Below are 20,365 nucleotides of genomic sequence, written 5' to 3'. Positions count from 1 at the left end.
TGTTCACCTGTAACTTTGTTTTTCTCGTCTTTACCGTCATTATTCAAAAATATTTTGAATATTTTTGTCATGGAATTCTTTTCAAGAAAAGATATGCTTTGCATTAATGAACAATGATAAATGATAAACTGTGCTGGCATATTGGGACAGTTTTTTTTTCTTTTTTCTTTTTTTCCCTCCCTTTAGATCAATAAAAATGCGAATTTTTTTACTTTTCGAGAACCAACTTGAAAAGCAGGACGATTCTAGAGTTATATCCTTTCTTCTCATTTAGCAAGAAGTAGTAGTAATAAATTAATTTGTATAAATAGCTTTTTCAATCAAAGTAAAAATTTTGTTTAAATAACGTTAAATTTAATACGCGATAGATTAGTTTAAAACAGATATTTCTTAATTAATTTACAAAAACAATGTACTAAATCTTACATCGATAAGATTCCTCACATAAATCTCAAATCGTGCGAAGAATGACTATGCGACATCTCATGTTATTTTATACTTCAATAAAACATTTGAATATTTTATGAAGGAAAATAATTTCAAGAACGTGTTTAAATTTCATATTTTATTTAAAAACAAATTACAACTGGCAACTGTATATTTCTATCGTACATATATTTATGCAACATTTAGTTTTGTCCACTTTTCACCAACTTTCCACAACCACTTTGCTAGGTCATCGTCCTTGGCCTCTTCTGTTAATTCCTTGATTTCACTATTGCTGTAGCAAATATAACAATGATATCGATATTACATTCGCGACGTTTATCGTTTGTTCAATTTTCGATGGTATACTTACGCGAGATAACATCCGGAAACATTTGTAAGACTAGGATCTAATGCTGCATGCAAAACGGTTTGAGCTGCTTGTAAAGGTGCTTTAATAAATGGCCAAGCGAATGGGTAAAGAAGAAATCGGGTAAAGAAGTTGGTATATACAAACATATGCCGCGTTATATTTGTATCAACTATACCAGGATGGACAGCATTCACGGTAACATCAGTTCCTGAAAAAGTAAGTGGAAAGTAGAGCATAACGGTCATCGCGAAACGAGGAAAATTATGTAATTTATGCTAAATCACCTTTTAATCTGTTCGCCAATTCACGAGTAAAAAGCATCATAGCTAATTTACTTTGCGCGTACGCTCCACCAGCGTCATAATCATTCTCCCAATTTAAATCCTTCACATTTATTTCGGCAGCACGATAGGCAACGCTCGCCAAATTCACAATTCTGGATGGCGCGGATGCTTGCAAGACGTCCAGGAGCAAGTTTGTGAGCAAGAAGGGCCCCATGTAATTCACCCCAAGTTGCATCTCGATACCATCCTTAGTGTGACTCTTTGGACATCTCATTACGCCGGCGTTATTAATAAGTATATGAAGTTTACCATATTCTGTAAACAACGTAAACAGGATAGACACTTGTCAGTTAAGTAAAGTGAAAAAAAAAATCAGAATAGCTGCGTGCTAAACGTCAATCACCTTTCTTAAATTGTGTGACAAATTTCCTAATACTTTCTTGCGACGCTAAGTCACACTTTCTACAATAAACGTACTTATTCTTCGTATCGAGTACGATACTTCGGCGTTCCTGTAAGCGAGAATAGAACCACATTGCAGCGATTTAAAATAATAAGTGACACGAGAGAGAAGCTGGTCGCTCGACTTAAGTGTAATATCCTTACGGTATAACGTTATCCAATTGATTTTATACTTTATTTATAAATTGAGTAGATACTAACAACGATATACAAGTACCGTTTCACATTTTTCCATGTCCCTGCATGCCATGATAACTTTTGCTTTACGTTTGGCCAACTCTGTAGTTACTGCCTTTCCGATACCAGAATTGGCTCCTGTCACAATGACTACTTTATCCTCTAGATTCTCCTTTCCTTCATATTTTGGGCCTCCCATGTAATCCCTACAAATTCAGCGTAATTTACTTTTACTATTTCACATAACTTTTTTCCATGTAACACATACATTACTTAATAAGTCATAAAAAAGCAACAAAAGGTTTAAGACACTGTCTCAGTGAGCATTGAAATTATTTTGGCTTGGTAAACGGTTTTACTTATATCTTTACAACAAAATAGGCATGCATTCGTGGATTGAAAGCTTTAAAAGAAAGACAAAAGCGAGGATGAAGGAAATAATTGATCAGCTTAATTGTGCAGGATTTTGAGGAAGACTTTTGAGCAACGCATACTTTGTCAAAAGCGCCGCGCCGATGGTAGTTGCCGCCAAGGAAGTGTAAACAACCGGTTTCGAAGTTATCCAGCGCATTTTCACCGATCAATTCATAGACGAAGCTTCACAGGAATGATTCAGACTCGGCTCGAGAGAACATAACCATAAACTCTCAGCATGTGCGTACGGCACCGGGCACATGAGACATGAGGCACATGGGCACATCACATGTTCAGGTTCAGACCACACGAACCATAACACGGACACGAACCATATTCATGTGTTTTTTATATAAGAGATAAGAAGATAAATATGATTTATATTTACCTATAGGGGTGTGGAGTGCAAACTTGAAAAATAATATTGAGTTGTTGGAAATGAGACAAGTCTATTCTTAATAATACATTCACATTACTTATTTACATATGTAATTAATAGACATCAACATAAATAAAACTATATGTAAATGTATGTACCATTTTTTTTCCTAAATTCACGATATATTCAGATAGTATTTGTCATAGATAATCACAGTCTTACAAGTGTAGAAAAGTTTCTAATTGCGATATTATCAATGTGAATCATCTTCAGTAACTTAAATTGTATTTCGCATCACTATAAACGCACGTTAACTAAAATCTACCTAATTTAGAATACATATATTCATTATAATGAGTACTCACATGTATTACATGTGTATTGTAATACAAGTGTAAGTCAAACAAATGCAATTGTAATTGAAATGTAAAGAGTTGGAGAGCAGGTATAATCCCCATTATTACAAGAAATCAATGCCTCCTTGATTTAGATCTAAGTGCATCATTCCTTTGACACATCAACCTTTTTCACCAAAGTAGCAATTATCAAAAGAATATCTTGCCATTCATTTCAATTACAGAGATGTTCTATGATAACAAGTGTATAAGTTGTCTAATTCAAATCAAATATTTTACAAAATGGATATAAACACATCGATCATCTCTTATAGTTTTCAGCACTCAATAATGACCCATTCTCTATTTTTTTGTCTTTATATTTGCAATATCGGGCGTACTCAATATTTTACCATTTTTGATAAACTTCCCAATCATATATTTCTGTAAAGAACATTATACGCTGTAAATTTAAAGCTAAATACGTGTCAATATATAGTCAATATATTAACTGTATACATATATACAGAATATTCAAACTCTATGGAAATATAATTTTCTTGTTGACATTGGAATATCCCCTAAACAATAATAATTCACACCTGAGAAATTAGAATAATAAGAAGATAACGATCATGACGTCAAATAATGGTGATGTAATAATGATATTCGGTAAATAAAATATGAAGAATCATTAATGTGTAGTAAGAGGATATATATTATTACAAATTACATGTTTGTAGACATATTCAATATTGAATTCAGCATTAAGCAACATATGTATATATCTTCCTGTAAATCGTAGAATGTAAATTAGTTTGTATTTCTGTAAATATTAACGTCAATGTATAACATGCATTACATACCGATCTTCCGGTGTACGAGCCAAGTACTCTCGTTCGATTAAACCTTCGATACGTTTCTTAATTATTACAGGTGAAGGCAAAAATCGACCTCTTAACTGTTCTGTTACTTCTGTTACCAGTATATTATGCTAATAAAAGAGAAAATAAATTGATATATTGATTATGCTTTATATATTCTACACATATTATAGCTTATCTCGAATAAAAAAAATATTTTTTTACGTTCGAAAAATATGTATCAATGAATTAACCGTGTACAGTAAATTTATAATTATAAGAAATTTTAAGTTACATACAGGCATACGCTTTCGGGCTTTCATAATTCGTACGATGGCTGCTTCGATCTCGTGTTTCCGGTCTTCATCGACCTTATTGCGAGTCTCTCTTCTCTCAGGTTCGGATTCTCTCTTTGCTGCTACGGTCTGGATCTTTACTCTTAACAAAAGCGATACAAATATTCAATAAAAGATGGTTATTTACATCACATATATTATTAACACATTCGCAGCCACTAACGTAATTTTATGTCACTTTTAAGATTTGTAGCCAATTGCCCTTGATGTAATTTTACGTCATTTTAAAATGCAGTTGGTTGCAGCTGGTATAATTTAACGTATTTTATATTTTTAGGAAAGCACATGATTTTATTCGTATTTATGATTACTGCAGCTATCTAACAATAAATTGATTTCATCAAAATGAGCATTTAAACGGAATTAAAAATATAGTTTGGATCCGAAAATGAAACAAATTTGCACGTAGCTCTCAGTACAGTCATGCGCTAGAATCGCCAGCTGCGAAAGTGTTAATATACATCATTTATTGCATAAAAATATAATACCTAAATAATTTACTGGTAAAACTGTCGTTCACACAGAAACAATCCGTAGATTCAATTTTTTTGGTACAAGGGTGTTTAAGTAAAATTCTTTGTGTAGCTTTACCCATGGAAAGAGATTGCAATGCTCTGACCAAGTCCCTCTCTGGAATATCGGTTTCACCCTGAATTTCCTACACAACATTCATACATATGTATATATATTCTATATGTATATAGAAATTATAAACATTTTTATTCTTCATGTAACATGTAGATGTGATTAATTAGCTGCTTAAACTCATATCAAAACTCACCTTATATGTTAACCGTTCTCTTTTATTGAACAGCATTAACACACACATTTGGTAAGTGGAAACTTGTATTATGTGCTTTCGTGGTGTACTACACATGCTGCTTCGCTGGCTCACTAAGCTGCTACTTGCGCTACCATTCCCAATAGAACTCGAAGATGATGAAATATCCAATAAGCCTCCGCAATTACTCTCTTCTCTTCGTGGTCCATAGAATACAGCGTTTAGATCAGCAGAACCTGTACAAATTTTTATCATTGCACTCATTATATTACTAAATGTTTAAGTAAAAACAAATATTGATAAAGACAAAAATAATAACTCACCTAATTGTGGCTGTAACGTTAATTTTCGACCGCTATGTTTAGCTAGGTAGAAGAGCCAGAAGGCATTAAAGGCATCACGCGGAGCAGTGGGCATACTGCATTTTGGAGTGGCTGATTGCGTTGGCCAGAAACCAGTTGTGAGCACCCGGACACTTATATCCACACCATGTAGATTTGTCTTTATGAAACATACACAGATAAGACATAAAATAATAATCTATATCTATGGTATACGCATAAATACAAATTTTATAAAATGTTTTAATTAAACATAACCAGAATATTACGTGCATGTTAACAATCTTTTCTGTAACTTATACACTAAATTTATATTTTATTTATACATCTGGAAATATTCAAATTAATATTTATATAAAATCTTAATATCAAAATTATAGAAGCATTTAAGATATATTCTGTCATAATAAAACCTTTTATTATATTTTCTTTATTAGCTGGTCTATGCTTTATTATATTATTTTGATACTTACGCCAATTAACGTAATTATCGACTTAAATTCATCCATAATAATTTTGCTGACTACTGTTATATCCCGAAACATGCCTTCTAACTTTGATGTGAACTGACATCCACATTCAGTCTAAAAAATAATCAAAAAATGTTTTTAACTTCTTTTAATATAAAAATGTAAGCAATACTCGTTTCAGATATGAACAAAACTATTTTGATCTAGAATATCATTATATCTAGTTCTAGTTCTCACCTTAAGTTTGGATATCATATTCTTTTCACTATCATCTGGAACAGACTTATTCAATAATCGTTTGGCTAAGTGTTGTCTATAGTACCGTTCAAATACATCTTTTTCTTGTAAGAAACGGAATAAAACCATAGTTTTATTTAGGATCCCTTCAATATCCTGCTCTGTCATCTAAAACCAAATATATGAATATGTATCGAAAGTCATACGATATGTAACAATGCAATTATACACATAATACTAACTCCATTAACGCCTTTCTTCAATTTGTCGTCGATAAATAGCGACAGATATTCCGGGTTTTTAGGATTCAAGTTAAAGAAGTATTCAAAATCCGATGCAATCATCTGTTCATAATTCTTGTCATTATTGAAAGAATCACGTAGAAAATCATCAAAGCGATCTTTTAGATCTAACAAGTTTTGGACGTAAAGAACGGCATTTGTGGTTGATTCATCCTCTTTTTGCACTAACGCGCGGCCCTGCTCTCTGAGGAACTGAGATACACAGTCGCACACAATGCGCAATCTATCTGATACTCTCGAAAATAGTTTATACATATTACCAAGATCTTCCGTTTTCTGATTTTTGAGCATGTGTGCTACACGATCGTTTTCCATCTGTCAAACAAGAGATGTTAAGGTATATAATACATAATATATATTATGTGCTAAACATGTGTTTATATAACACAGTTTAATCGTCCATTAATACAGGGGATCGATCATGTATCTTTTCCCCTAGGACGGAAACGTGGAAAGTGAAAAGTTTATCTCTTTCTATTCAACACCAATAGAAAGAGATAGTTACATGAAACTTTTCACGTTTCCGTTCTAAGGAAAGGGTTACATGATCGCTACCCAGGTCATAAATAAACACAATGGTTTTTATGTGTACTTTGATTAACTCTTCTTCTACAACTTTTACTATCCGTGATTCAGTTGATTCATCTGAATAATGTTTTGCCCTTTCAGATTCTTCGTGGATTCTAGCTTCAACCTTTTCTATATATTCCGATGCACTATTTGCTGCCGGCAATCTTTTAGATTCCTCCTGAAGAAAATTTTGCAGATACATATGGACACTCATTTCATATAACTTAACACTTCGTTGTAAAAAAGACTCTTCAAAATCTTCTTCATAAATTCCAAATAACATTTGGCAGGCATTTTTTATAGCGCTAAGATCTGCAACTTCTACTCTTCTTTCCTTCGTGACCTTCGTGACCATATCTAATAATGTTTTCCGTAAATGGTTTTTAACACATTCATATTTGACTATCTAAAAAATTTATAAGAAACTCGTCAATATTAAACTTTAAATAAATTACAGCAACTTAACGTTCCAAAATCAACAATCATATATAAAATACTATTTTATTACAATAGAACTTTGTGACCTCTAAATTCTTTATAAGACAATGCAAATTAAAAATGAAAATTACCTGATCTCGAAAAATAATTAATCCAAGATTATACACATTGTCTACATTATTTCGTTGAACATACGTTTTATTCAAGTACATCAAGATATCACCGATTAACACCATTGACGTTTGATGATTGTTCCATGCTAGATTTAAAGTTTGTAGGAAGTTATCATGGGAGGAACAACAAACATCCTCTCGCACTTTGTTTTCAAGATGTTGCGTTAGGACTTCCTTCAGTCCCGTGTATAATCGTTCGCCGTACTTATTAATAACCATCGTGTAAGCTTTGCGATAAAGTTCTTGGAAACTCTGAGCTATGAAGCCAAACTCCAGATTGAGTATCTTTTGAATATCACTTTTCAATAAGGTCCAGATGCTTTCTGCATGATTTTCATCCATCATCCTTGGAAATTCCTTTAGTCTCATCATAGGAACCATAGCTAACGATGACAAATTCTGTCCTGCTAATTGGAAGCCATAAACAAGTTTGAAAAACGTACGACGTTGAAGATTATTAAAATTACATAAATGGTAATTTTTTTCATATTTCTCGTAATGGAAAATCGATTGCAAACCGACGGAAGGACCTATTGTTGAAAAGAAGTGACGCGCTAGAAGTATAAGATGTGCTATATATGTATAATTCAGCCGATTCAGGCGTTATAAGACGTGACTTCACAAATGCGAGGTAAATCTATTATTAGACACTGTACAAATATTGAAAACCGATAAACACGCGAAAACTTCGCTTCAACGATCGCTCGCAATTCTTATCGGGTCCGCCTCGACGATATTGATTCGATTTAACCTCTATCAAGTTAGCTTCCCCACCATCGCAAAAAAAATCCTGACCTATTAAAAATTTAGTGCTATTTATGTGCTAATTTGTTGCTCTAGTCCGGATTTTGTTGCTCAAACCGTTTAGCAGGAAATCGAGATCGAAATGGGTAGGGCCAGCTTGTCGTCAAACTAGTCCCCCCCATAATAAAAAACCTATATAGAGTGCTCAAATCCCCCCCCAAAAAATACACCAGAATTTGTTGCTTTTTTGTTGCTCCAAGATAGCGTGAAAACATTTCTGAAATATAACGTTTTTTTTTAGAAATACGTATATCCGAATACTTAACAGATAGCACTATATTGACTACATCTTAAACAACGTTATATTTCAGAAATGTTTTCACGCTATCTTGGAGCAACAAAAAAGCAACAAATTCTGGTATACTTTTTTTTTTTATTTGAGCACTCTATATATATTTTTTCGCATGGAAGGGGCCAGCTTGACACAAGTTCTAGCCCCACCACATACTAAAAAACACATATAGAGTGCTCAAATCCAAAAAAACAATACACCAAAATTTGTTGCTTTTTTGTTGCTTTAAGACAGCGTAAACAAATTTTCGAAATATAAGGTTTTGTAAACAATGCCACTAATAAATACTGCATCTTCGACCGTTATCCACGACTTCGATGGCTAAAAACTAACTAAAAGAATTTGTTGCTCGGGTCTTTTTGTTATTTAAATATTCTATGGACCGTGCCCTACCAGAATATGCAACGTATGATTTTGTTGCTCGCCCTTAACTGCAATAAACAAATATTTATCTCAGCGTCGACCGTTATCCACGACTTCGATGGCTAAAAACTAACTAAAAGAATTTGTTGCTCGGGTCTTTTTGTTATTTAAATATTCTATGGACCCTGCCCTACCAGAATATGCAACGTATGATTTTGTTGCTCGCCCTTAACTGCAATAAACAAATTATTTATCTCAGCGTCGACCGTTATCCACGACTTCGATGGCTAAAAACTAACTAAAAAGAATTTGTTGCTCGGCTTTTTTTGGTCTTAAAATATTCTGTGGACCGTCCCCTACCAGAATGTGCAACGTATGATTTTGTTGCTCGCCCCTAACTGCAAGTAAACAAATAATTTATCTCCGCGTTGACCGTTACCTACGACTTCGGTGGCTAATAACTAACTAAAAGAATTTGTTGCTCGGCATATTCTAGTAGGGCACGGTCCATAGAATATTTAAATAACAAAAAGACCCGAGCAACATATTCTTTTAGTTAGTTTTTAGCCATCGAAGTCGTGGATAACGGTCGACGCGGAGATAAATAATTTGTTTACTTGCAGTTAGGGGCGAGCAACAAAATCATACGTTGCATATTCTGGTAGAGCACGGTCCATAGAATATTTTAAGACCAAAAAAAGCCGAGCAACAAATTCTTTTAGTTAGTTTTTAGCCATCGAAGTCGTGGATAACGGTCGACGCTGAGATAAATAATTTGTTTATTGCAATTAGGGGCGAGCAACAAAATCATACGTTGCACATTCTGGTAGGGGACGGTCCATAGAATATTTTAAGATCAAAAAAAGCCGAGCAACAAATTCTTTTAGTTAGTTTTTAGCCATCGAAGTCGCGGATAACGGTCGAAGATGCAGTATTTATTAGTGGCATTGTTTACAGAACTTTATATTTCGAAAATTTGTTTACGCTATCTTGGAGCAACAAAAAAGCAACAAATTCTGGTGTATTTTTTTTTGGATTTGAGCACTCTATATAGGTTTTTTATTATGGGGGGGGGGGCTAGCTTGACGACAAGCTGGCCCCACCCATTTCGATCTCGATTTCCTGCTAAACGGTTTGAGCAACAAAATCCGGACTAGAGCAACAAATTAGCACATAAATAGCACTAAATTTTTTAATAGGTCCGGATTTTTTTTGCGATGGTGGGGGGCTAACTTGATAGAGGTTTCGATTTACCTGTTCTTCTCGCGAAACGAAGAGCCGCACCACTGCCTTTCGTTCGCACCGAACGAAACTGATCAGTGGATCTATTCTGTAACTCTTAACGACAGCTTTTCGTTATCGTTATCAGGGCCCCGATTCTCTATCGACAAACGTATGCGTACCGTAAACTCTGCTCTAACAGAAAAGTTGCAAGCTTATTGGCTAAAAACTGTGTGATAGCCAATCAATTTGCAAGCCTTTATGTTAGAGCAGAGTTTGTGCATACGTTTCTCGTTAGAGAATTGGGCCCCAGAGCAGATCTCACGTTGTTGACAAAGATTTGTCTCGCGATCGCGACGAGGTCATTTTGTATGATATTCGAATTATACAAGGTGTCTTACTTTTAACGCGTTAACTTTAACACCTCATAACAAGAACTTGAGGCAAACTTTTCTTATTACAAAATATCGATCTCTCTACATCATGCACCGAAAGGGACAAACTCTCTCGAGCTCCGAATTCATTACACGCGTATTATACGAAATTAATAAAATTTGCACAGGTCGCATTCTTATTTTATTATTATATGTTGTCTCACAACATATCGAAGAGCATATCGAAGGCACTTTGCGCCTTTTCCGGAATGCTCCGGGGCGAATGATATTCCCGCGGAGGGTAATATCCCTGAGATCGCCATGGCGACCAAGGCCAGATCCGCTTTTCCTCTCGAGGGTCAGGAAGGCGGAGGAAGTAAAATGGCCGTGTACCTGCTGCGTGCTGTTTCAGTGCGAGCGTGCTCGCGCACTCATGCCGCCCTGCGAGTGTGCAGGCATGCGTGATCCGGCAATATTTACCTAAAATACACAACGGGTCTGCTGTCTGTCGTGTATATCGACATGGCTCGATCAAATTTCGCTCGTATCGAAATCCCTTTGTCCCGCTCGGCGTATCGATTTGCTCGCATCTCCGGGAATTTTCGTACATTTTTTTATTGAGCAACACCGCGGGCTTCATTCCTCCCGCGTGCCCTTTGTAAAATTCAACCCTTAATTAATTGTGAACGAGCTGCCGTGAAATCCTAGGAATTCCTGCTTTCAGATACGAGAAGAAAAAGAAATAAAAGATGATCGCTCTCCTTTTTTTTTGTATATATATAGGCACTTGCCACATTTCTTATAATTCCTCCATCAGCATTAATTGCGCATGCGGAATCAAGCTTTATATGTTTCTCTAAAAAGAAAAGAAAAACGATTGATCAAAATTGAGAAATAAGCAGCAACAGTCTTAAGTCAACGTGAATTGGTTCAGACACACGTGCAAGAGACCGCATGGGATACGATAGCCAATCAGCTTCACGAACTAAAGTTTTGGCAATCACGTGAAGCCAAAAAACTTTTTTATCGCCAAAAATTAAATAAAAATTCATAAACTAAATAAATTTCCAAACGCGGATGTAAAGATAATTATTACCATTTAATCCAATTAATTATTGCATCTCTTACTCTGTATTGAGGCTAATAATATATTGAAAGTCTATAAGATAATAATTTGTAACTTACTTGTATTAAAATAAAATTTGATCAGGTATAATTATGCATAAAAGCTAACTTTGTTTCCCACAAATCCATTTCGCTAAACAAAACGCTATGGGACGTTTAGCCCTACAAGTCACGCCTACCAGATCGTACAAAATTAGTGAATTATTGCTTGTTCACCATATTTCATTGATTTTATTCATTTATTCCTTTATTCAATCAAAATTTTCTAATCTTCCTCGTTATCAAATCTCTCTTACTTTTGATCTTCCTCATTTTAACGTAATAACATGTAACATCAGTAACATTGACGAATGAAATAAAATCGCAATAATGTAAAGTATTACTAGTTAATAAATCACATATTAATTCTCAATTATTCAATTGTATACTTTTGTATATACTGTGATACATGACAAGAAAGCGACATCGCCGGTGATAGAAAAGTATCTATAAAAAAAAATTTATTCATGCTCTTTATACATGGCTTGAACATTTTGTAGATTCTATAAATATGCATATATAAGTATATACATTATATTTAAATAAAGCTATTCTCTCGACAATTATACTATTCTGCGAATAACACGCGAGCACCGCCGGCTTCTCCGCCAGACATCTCGTAGAGCACGAAGATTCCGTCGTGGACTCGCCGCTCACAACAATTCATTCGCGATTCGCAAATTGTGTCGTCAAATAAGAAAAAACTCTCGTTCTCGTTCGTTCGTATTCCTGCTCGATTTATCCGGGATATGTCGGGCATTCGCCAAGTTGCACAGCTCAGTACAAATTACATTCTTCACATCTCATCATCAAACCGCAGATCTCGCGAATAGCTAAAAGTTAAAATCAACGGACGCGGCTCTCCAAGCGCGTGTGTAAAATGGGATAATTCCTCCAAACCGTCCGCTGTATACACAATTGATTTCGAAGTATCCTTATTTCAAACGTAATAATTTCAATGTATCTCAAGTAAAAAAGGGGAAGTCATGTACTGTAACATAAATCTAACACAAGGCGCCTTTAGGTTCACGCGGAAACGAAATAACGATGAGATTGTCGTACGACTTCGTTATCTATCGATCGCGAGCTCCCAAAGCCTTCAACGTTTTACATACATTCTCATTCGCCAGCTCATTTATTCTTCATGCAGCTCATAACGCAATTAATTATTTTCTCGTATTTATTTTCTCGCTTTCCTTTTTTTTCGGGAATATTACATAATCATCCTCTGCGATACGAGCGAAACAGTGGATATATCCGTTAAAATAATTGAAAATGCATTATCCGTGATGATGATTTCGATGAAACAGCAATGGAACCCTCGCGAATGCTAGAGAATAAATTACTACTTGGTTAAAGGATAAAGATTACGCTATATCGTTTATCTTATCCTTATATGTACAGGGTACTTAACAACGTAATGTGCGTTTTCTTGAAACATAAATCATTAGGTCACCACCCAGTGCCGCGTTTACAGAGAGAAAAATCACATCTAGCGTGTAATCCTTCCCTATATCGCACTACGATATACTTGTGTAGAATCCAATTGTGCGTACCAATCGTGATCTCAGTACGGTGAGCGCACTGATTATTCCGCAATCTCGATTTGCCGAATTATGTTTCATGCCAACAATCGGGAAGATACTCTCCAGAGTCTCGATACGGGGTGTAACAATCAATGTCATACTCAAGGGCTCGATCTCGTTTTCTCTCCTGTTTTCTTTTTTTTTCGGTAACCGCCAAGAACGCTCATTTCTCCATGCGAATCCACTAAAATTAAATTATCCGCCTGATAGACGTGTGTAAACATAATCCGTTACAAGCTTGGGCTAATACACGCTAAATCATATTTATTACGGTGTGCGCGTACACCGTGCACTTGGTTCCCTCGAGTTATTTCCAACATCGTGAATATGGGCATGTTGTGATGTACATTACTAATACTAATTATATCACATAATAAGTTTTCGCGTCTTATTTACAATAACAGTGCTTCCGCCTATACACTTCGTGAACCTTCTCTCTCGCTCTCTCTCTATCTCACTTACAACTGTGTTACAGGGCATTAAACCGATAAATAATTCGCGAGTAATTGCGAGTGATATAGAATATATATTAATCCAATGTCGTCAGCAGCCTTTTGACAAGGCAGTTTCAACAATACGTATGGAATTACTTACTTAGCGAAAGTAAAACTCGTGCAAATTTCCGTAACCTATGAAAAATATATAATCAATCGTTATAGACTTAGCCTACTCATCGCGTATAATTATATTTCAGTCTAAATTGTTCCTCCGAAGAAAACAATGTTCCCCATAACTTCTTTCCGTTAGCTCGAATTTTTATTGAACGACTTTGTGACGCAATTCGGTTCAATGCTCTGTTTTTGCTAAATATCTCATTGCTTTTCAAAACTAACGAATGTTACATGAAATAACGGTATAAAGGAAGAATCTGGCGTGTCTCGAAAAGCATAAGTTACGAGAATAAAGAAAAATCTTTATAGCTATGAGAAAATCTTACCGCAAGAACGATTGTTATCTATAATAGCACTTCCTATAAAAAATATCTTACTTAAAAAAAGACATTTGTTAAGAAAATTAATTCAATAAACATTAAACGTGGTACAGAGCAATTTTTTTCTTTCTTTCGCACTGATATTGATAAAAATGAGTTTTATCCGAGAGCAAGTGTAACGTGACGTTAATATTTGCAAAAGAAAAAGAGAGAATGCTGTGCAACGTACTTTAATTCAAATTGAATAAAACATTTCTTTTACTTATTTTAATATCATTGCTTCAGTCACTTTTAAACTTCCTTTTTATCTCGCTTACAGGAACTTTGCTGCAATTGAACATTGCTCCACACCATAGGTGCATCTCGAAATGTACTGACAGCTCTGACAATCCATAGCTCACATATGCTATAGATATTCAGTACTATCAATGCATTTTGGAACGCACCCCATGTTAATATAACTGTTGTAAAAATATTAGCATCTTGCTTCGACATTCAGACTAGATCGTGAAAAACTGATCTGCCTTTCACCGCTATTTGCGTATAAAAATCGCAAAAAGCACGATATCATGTAATCATAATGTGGAATAACGAAACAGTTGCGGCTACGTTTACTGTGTTAGTCACAAAAGCCGGATTTATCGTGTTATACAGAAAACACATACGTACATACAAGACGTTTAATAAAAAAAAAAGAAAAAAAATACGAAGTATAGCGATTTTAGAAGACCGAGAGGAAGTAAATTTTATATAAACGAAAATAATACTATAAAAATATATACGGAGAACAAAATACATAAATACATGACGAGATTCAGTAAACTTGTGAAATTTGTCTCGTAATTCGCCTTTCGCCGTACTAAGTCCAGAAAAGTGTTAAAATACAGACAAAAAAGATGTCAATGTCGAATAATGCGTTGTCTCGCATTATTAAAATCTCCCCGAAGAAGTATGAATGAAAGTTCGATGCGAAAAAGAGTGAGAATAATGTGACAACAGCGCAGATATCAGGTACTTTCTTTTTCTCGGAATTCGATATCGTGCTCAGCATCAAAGCTCTAAAATCATAGTATGGATATATCGAAAAGATGTTTATTACGTTTGTCTCCGTGACGTATCAATATCACATCCAACTCTTTAAAGCTTTTCAACGACGCTCCTGTGCTGAGTATCCAAATGCTGCATATAGTCAACATACTCGAAACAACATTCCTTAATGTTTCCGTATTGCTAATATCCATTTGGTAACACAAAAAGAACCGTTCTCTGCGCATAGCGGGCAGTCCCATTTGAGTACCTTATTGCACCTATCTCAAGGGCTGCTCGATATGTCCGGGAAGTGACGTTTCCTCCTTCTTTTTACACTGCTTTTTCTGGCTTTCCTCAGGCCATAGAAATTGTAACGTTAATTCCTAGGTTTCCATTGTCAGCGAACAGCTGCGCGATGGAGGTGTCAAATACAAGGCAGTCAGAATTTAAAATCGCAGACGACACACCTTCGTGAATAGAACGCGGCATCGCTTCCCATGTGAGACGTCTTCTGTGCCCATTTAGTTCTAGTCTGTTGATTAGAATAGTTTAATTAAAATAAGAAATTAATACATACAAGAAAATGAATACAGACACTTACACGAGATGAAAATATTAAATCTACCGAATTTTTTAAGACAGATTTTATTACTTTTAGATAAATAACACGAGTTACAGTTACCTGTAAGCAAAGTTCTCCGCTTGCTTCCTAGATCCGATCAATTGTACAATTGCAAAGAACTGTTGATGTCCGTCGTACTTCTCTTGTTTTTCAAGCACCAGCATAAAGTGGTGGCCAAAACAAGATTGCATCATGACCCAATCCACAGCTCCAGGGAGATTAATGTCAGTTGCCAAAAAAACAATGTCTTCGCCTGGAGGAGATTGCAGAAAAAACAAAAGACATGTGTAAATAGTTACAGCCGAAGTATCGGTAAACGGGATAAAGATTTAATACCTTGTAAGGTCGTAATACTTTTGTGACTCATAATAAGATGCGGCATCACTTGTTCCAGCGATCCCTGCCATTTGCAGGACGCGCCCGGGCAAGGACAGCTGTATGGACGGAACTCGCATGCATCCTCGTGATCTGCCTTCTCCGTATGCACCAGCGAGACTGTGCAGCCACTAGTGGAGTATTTGCAGGGAAACATCACGTTGCTCGCCACCTTTTCCATTGCCAAATTACGGATGTTACCTGTGTTGGTCGACCGCTCGTTAGATACAATTCCAACAACCAGTTTTTGATAACAATAAAAAGAAAGTCTTCCCGTACCCAAAGGACCTCTGCACGTAGGGCAACAGGAGAGTTTCGGTCTGCAATTCGTGCAGACTAGATGTCCGCTCTGACATTGCAAAATAGGTGGAAGCACGTAGTCGAAACACACGGGGCATTCGAAGAGGCTCGCCAGATCGGTGGAGCTGCTCAGGGCGGAAACGGTCGACGCGGAGGTACTCGCGACCCCTCTCCCTCGCTTGCCCGTGTTGATGTTTAGTTGGGACATTTTGTCTTTTCAGGTTATGTACCGAGGATCGCCACTCCGACTACTCGAACGACAATCTCCCTTTGCTTCTCTTGCCGTCTCAGCAATGCATTTCTGCCTCAATTAGCTGATTCACTTATCTGCAAAATCGCAAATACCCATAAATGTGAAATCTTATCGCGTCAACTCGATATCTTATACTTAACCCTCGAGTACTCGCGTGCTAGAAACTAGAAACCAAGTCAGTAAAGTCACACGTGTTTTCTCTCTCTCTCTCTCTCTGTTTCTGCCGTTTATCGATATCTATCCGTATCTAAAGAATCATTATGATAACGATGACAACCATAATAAACGTATTAAGATATGGATATCCTCTTTTTTTATGAATGTACATCAATGGGACACGCGACTTCTCTTCCATTTTTAAATCCTTAAATCTTGACAATTGAACAATGAAAATCTTCTAACAAATTTCAGAACCTGTGGGATATGACGAGCTCAGGTACTATAAATGTAATCTTATTTTTACCCACTGCTCTGTCATTGTAATAAAAAGAAATTGTAAAATAATTCCGAGTCGAATTTTTTAAGTTTGGACCATTAGCATAATTTGGTCCAAATTTGATAAGATTGTTCTAAAAATTCCACGTTATCTATTACTAGTGTCTATATGACTTAAATTCTTAGATTAGTTAGGATTTGATAAACCATATTTTCACCTTAATAACAGGTTAAAAATATAAGTCTAAAAAAAGAGAATATACCCGGAAAAGAAAACGTTATAAAATATTTTTCTCTGTAAATACGAATAATAGAAGAATAGCTTCGATCTAGTGGATCTGACTCAGCGAGTACGCAAGGGCTAATTATTATATATCCTTAGATTAACTTAAATGTATCATTAAGTTACTATCATAATGATACTTGTATACAATGCTCATATGCCTATCGATTTAATAATTACAGTGAGTTATGCACGATAGGACGAAACTATACGAATCGATTTAGGTTGTTACTAATATTTAGATCATTTATTCTTAAGTCTGTTGGGCTACATAATTTTGCCAAATATCACTGTATCCGTTGGAAGAGGGAAAAACTTGCTGCAATCTAAATCTCCGTTTTGCCGTCCCACTGTAATTATCAATTTCAATTAGGTTGCCACGTCTTCAGCTCAACAAAAAAACCGCGTAAGTGCGAGGTGAGTCACTTTTTTACAAGCGTGCGTTCAACGACACGCAACAAATTATATACGTATCCAAACAACCGACCGTAGACGACACATTACGCAATGCCGAGTCACGCGGGTTTTTTTTTCTTTTTTAAATTCCACGCACAGTAAAAAAAGAGAAGACTGCCGGCTCGGAAACTTTCCGATCTCGTGGGCGATTAGCAGCTTCATCTTCCGGGAAAGACATACGCGACGCCCGCCGTTACTCCAAATCCTCGATCCATCAATGATCACAAATTTGTCTCTGAAAGACAAATTATGGATGAAACAATATCAATAACGATCTCGTTTCTTAGGTATCAGTTTACTAACAAAAAAGTACGTTAAAGTTCTTCGGCAAAAAAATGTGTCTCCTAATTCGTGAAGGTAGTTCAAGTACCGGTTTAAAATTCTTAGAAAACAGAAAAGACGATAATTCATTTTCACAATTCAATCTAACGTTTTTCTCACGTCGCAGGTTCAGCCTACGATGTGCGCAACATAGTAATTGGCTGATCTCAGTGATCTGAAACTCGCTTCAGTAAGTTCTATCCGGGACAAGCCTCGAAGATATATAATTTCCAACGGCATTGTTCAACTCGGTTGACCTGGTACCCGATCCTCTATTCCCCGTAGCCGTTTTTTCCCCCCTTCATTATTTCCCACAGGTATCCGTCCCCTCGACAGAACGTATCGCTCGAGACTCGTCACTTACCAAGGCGCACAGGCAGGATTAGACAAAGGTGCGGGTCGGTCGCGATCGTCGTCGGGGCAGGTGAAACGTACACGCTGCCTCCCCTGCGATCGGGAGGCCCGCACGGCCGAACGATCGGAGTCGAGGGAAGGCACTTCTTGTTGGAGGCAGCGACGTTAACGATGATGACGATGAGGACGACGACGACGACGAGGTGCACTCGGCGCGGCGGCCAGGATCCGTGAGCGTTGTTGCGCGAGTGCCCGTCGACGTTGCGTGACGACGCATCGATGTGACCAGGGTGTTGCGACAAAACGCCGAGAAAGAAAGAGAGAGGAAGAGTGTGTATTTTTCCACGGATTCTTGCGGGGTAAGAAGCGAGGAGCAGGAGCGGTGGAGGAGGGAGGAGGGGGCTACATCGCGAATCCCCGCGATCGTCGGAGCGGCGTGACCGATCGCGACGGCAACCGTGCCGATTCTGGGTGAGGCATAGCACCGTGTCTGAGTGCTCGTGAACACGCTTTCCCTCCCTCCCTCTCTCTCTCTCCTTCTCTTCTCTGTCGCTCCGCTCGCACGTCGCTCCTTTCCGTCGGATCCTCCGCGCTCCGCCTCCGCTCAGAGAAGACGCCCCGGTCGTTCGGTCCTCGTCGCAAGAGCCGCTCCGAAAACGCGACGAGCTCGATCAACCGCACAGCTGTTGCGGAACACACCGGAACGAGTCAACGCAGCAACTACCAGGGTGTCGGAAAACGCCGTACTGCCGAGCCGAAGCGATGCCGAGAGCATCGTCGCGAGGATCGCGCGACGCGGCATCTGTCGAGGGGACCGTAATGTCGTCCCCGTGATCCCCGCCGATCACCCCCCCCCCTCCTCGGAGAAGATTAAAATAAAAACAAAGTATCGGATCCGATCGGTGCAAAAAGCTTACCGTATTTTATTCGAGAGAGATAAAAAATTAAGTCATATTTGTATATTTAAAACTGAATGTATATAGAATGTATAAAGACAGAAAAGAACGAATATATAAGATAGATGATTAAAATTGGATATATATATGTAGACACAGAAGATTAAAATCGAACGTGTAAAGTAGAAGATTAAGATTGGCTATATAATTATATTTGTTATATACCTTATGCGTATATCTTATAAATATATATATCAAATATATCTTATATATAAAATCAGAAGACGCAGTCTTCAAATTCTCTCAATCTTCCTCGGGAAGAAATGAGCGCACAGAACTTAACAGTGAAACAAGTAAACTTTTTGCATTTTTTTTTATATATATGTATATATTGTAATATCATAAATTTCCACAAAGAACATTTGAAATAATGGGGATATTTTTATTTTTTTTTTGTTATAATTAAAATATACACTGTGTCATGGGTGAAACAGGCGAATAGTAATTAATAGTAACAAAATATTTGTATCGTTTCCCTTTAAAATTTTTTTTTTCTCTCTCTCCCTTTCTCTCTCTACTCTACCCCTCTGTTTTTCAATATATATTTTCGCACGCAGCAAATATGGTATACACAGTATACAGAATTAATTTCAAAGGCATTAGCTTGGCTCGGGATCTTCTCGAGGGGATAATTCCCATTTGCACGTGCTCACGATGGCGAGAGTCAAGCCAAACCGCCTATGCCTTTGCGACGTCTGCGGAAAAAACTTTTTTCTTTTCTTTTCTTTTCTTTTGAATGTAGCTTCGTCGGCCTCGTTATAATATTTCGATTGTAATAATTTCGATGTACCTAAATGTAGTCCCATTGTGTACCTTATCTACATTCTTTACAATTATACGTTAATCAGTTAATCCTCTCAATTTC

At 36.7% G+C, this 20,365-nt stretch overlaps 3 protein-coding genes across 5 annotated transcripts; all 3 read right to left on the bottom strand.

Annotated features, from left to right (window-relative positions):
- Positions 1 to 550: 550 nt before the first annotated feature.
- LOC139817291 (retinol dehydrogenase 13) lies at positions 551 to 2,406 on the bottom strand. Its single transcript, XM_071785270.1, has 6 exons — positions 2,217 to 2,406; positions 1,763 to 1,928; positions 1,487 to 1,595; positions 1,084 to 1,398; positions 800 to 1,007; positions 551 to 721 (listed from the first exon to the last, which is right to left on the bottom strand). The coding sequence occupies exons 1-6, from the start codon at positions 2,291 to 2,293 to the stop codon at positions 619 to 621; spliced, it is 978 nt and encodes a 325-aa protein (XP_071641371.1). The 5' UTR covers positions 2,294 to 2,406; the 3' UTR covers positions 551 to 618.
- A 1,123-nt stretch (positions 2,407 to 3,529) lies between these two features.
- On the bottom strand, positions 3,530 to 7,781 carry LOC139817289 (cullin-3-like). The gene is made up of 11 exons (XM_071785261.1): positions 7,340 to 7,781; positions 6,793 to 7,176; positions 6,141 to 6,515; positions 5,899 to 6,066; positions 5,665 to 5,775; positions 5,174 to 5,351; positions 4,851 to 5,086; positions 4,558 to 4,727; positions 4,013 to 4,151; positions 3,717 to 3,844; positions 3,530 to 3,642 (listed from the first exon to the last, which is right to left on the bottom strand). The coding sequence occupies exons 1-11, from the start codon at positions 7,760 to 7,762 to the stop codon at positions 3,618 to 3,620; spliced, it is 2,337 nt and encodes a 778-aa protein (XP_071641362.1). The 5' UTR covers positions 7,763 to 7,781; the 3' UTR covers positions 3,530 to 3,617.
- A 4,262-nt stretch (positions 7,782 to 12,043) lies between these two features.
- Positions 12,044 to 19,494, bottom strand: LOC139817294 (E3 ubiquitin-protein ligase SIAH1). Of its 3 annotated transcripts, none has more exons than XM_071785276.1 (6): positions 18,555 to 19,494; positions 18,050 to 18,104; positions 16,422 to 16,769; positions 16,104 to 16,343; positions 15,828 to 16,020; positions 12,044 to 15,677 (listed from the first exon to the last, which is right to left on the bottom strand). In XM_071785276.1, the coding sequence occupies exons 3-6, from the start codon at positions 16,648 to 16,650 to the stop codon at positions 15,500 to 15,502; spliced, it is 840 nt and encodes a 279-aa protein (XP_071641377.1). In that variant the 5' UTR covers positions 16,651 to 16,769; positions 18,050 to 18,104; positions 18,555 to 19,494; the 3' UTR covers positions 12,044 to 15,499. The 3 variants fall into 3 exon arrangements, with proteins under 3 accessions (XP_071641377.1, XP_071641376.1, XP_071641375.1); XM_071785275.1 differs by having other exon boundaries at positions 17,967 to 18,104; positions 18,555 to 19,493; XM_071785274.1 differs by lacking the exon at positions 18,050 to 18,104 and having other exon boundaries at positions 18,555 to 19,493.
- Positions 19,495 to 20,365: the final 871 nt, after the last annotated feature.

Source organism: Temnothorax longispinosus, chromosome 8 (genome assembly GCF_030848805.1).
Source record: "Temnothorax longispinosus isolate EJ_2023e chromosome 8, Tlon_JGU_v1, whole genome shotgun sequence".
NCBI classification, from domain to species: domain Eukaryota; kingdom Metazoa; phylum Arthropoda; class Insecta; order Hymenoptera; family Formicidae; genus Temnothorax; species Temnothorax longispinosus.
The sequence above is the reverse complement of the archived record's forward strand: the minus strand, read 5'-3'. Positions and strand labels throughout refer to the sequence as shown.

What these genes read in the sequence shown, in the direction of transcription:
- LOC139817291 (XM_071785270.1), bottom strand. Translation starts at nt 2,293, where the DNA reads ATGCGCTGGATAACTTCGAAACCGGTTGTTTACACTTCCTTGGCGGCA. An exon ending in GGCGCGGCGCTTTTGACAAA is followed by an intron (nt 1,929 to 2,216) that starts GTATGCGTTGCT and finishes CTGAATTTGTAG; the next exon opens with GGATTACATGGGAGGCCCAA. An exon ending in GTTTCCGGATGTTATCTCGC is followed by an intron (nt 722 to 799) that starts GTAAGTATACCA and finishes TATTTGCTACAG; the next exon opens with CAATAGTGAAATCAAGGAAT.
- LOC139817289 (XM_071785261.1), bottom strand. Translation starts at nt 7,762, where the DNA reads ATGGTTCCTATGATGAGACTAAAGGAATTTCCAAGGATGATGGATGAA. An exon ending in TGAAGAAAGGCGTTAATGGA is followed by an intron (nt 6,067 to 6,140) that starts GTTAGTATTATG and finishes ATTTGGTTTTAG; the next exon opens with ATGACAGAGCAGGATATTGA. An exon ending in GAGAACGGTTAACATATAAG is followed by an intron (nt 4,728 to 4,850) that starts GTGAGTTTTGAT and finishes AATGTTGTGTAG; the next exon opens with GAAATTCAGGGTGAAACCGA.
- LOC139817294 (XM_071785276.1), bottom strand. Translation starts at nt 16,650, where the DNA reads ATGTCCCAACTAAACATCAACACGGGCAAGCGAGGGAGAGGGGTCGCG. An exon ending in TACGTGCAGAGGTCCTTTGG is followed by an intron (nt 16,344 to 16,421) that starts GTACGGGAAGAC and finishes CGACCAACACAG; the next exon opens with GTAACATCCGTAATTTGGCA. An exon ending in GCGGAGAACTTTGCTTACAG is followed by an intron (nt 15,678 to 15,827) that starts GTAACTGTAACT and finishes TCTAATCAACAG; the next exon opens with ACTAGAACTAAATGGGCACA.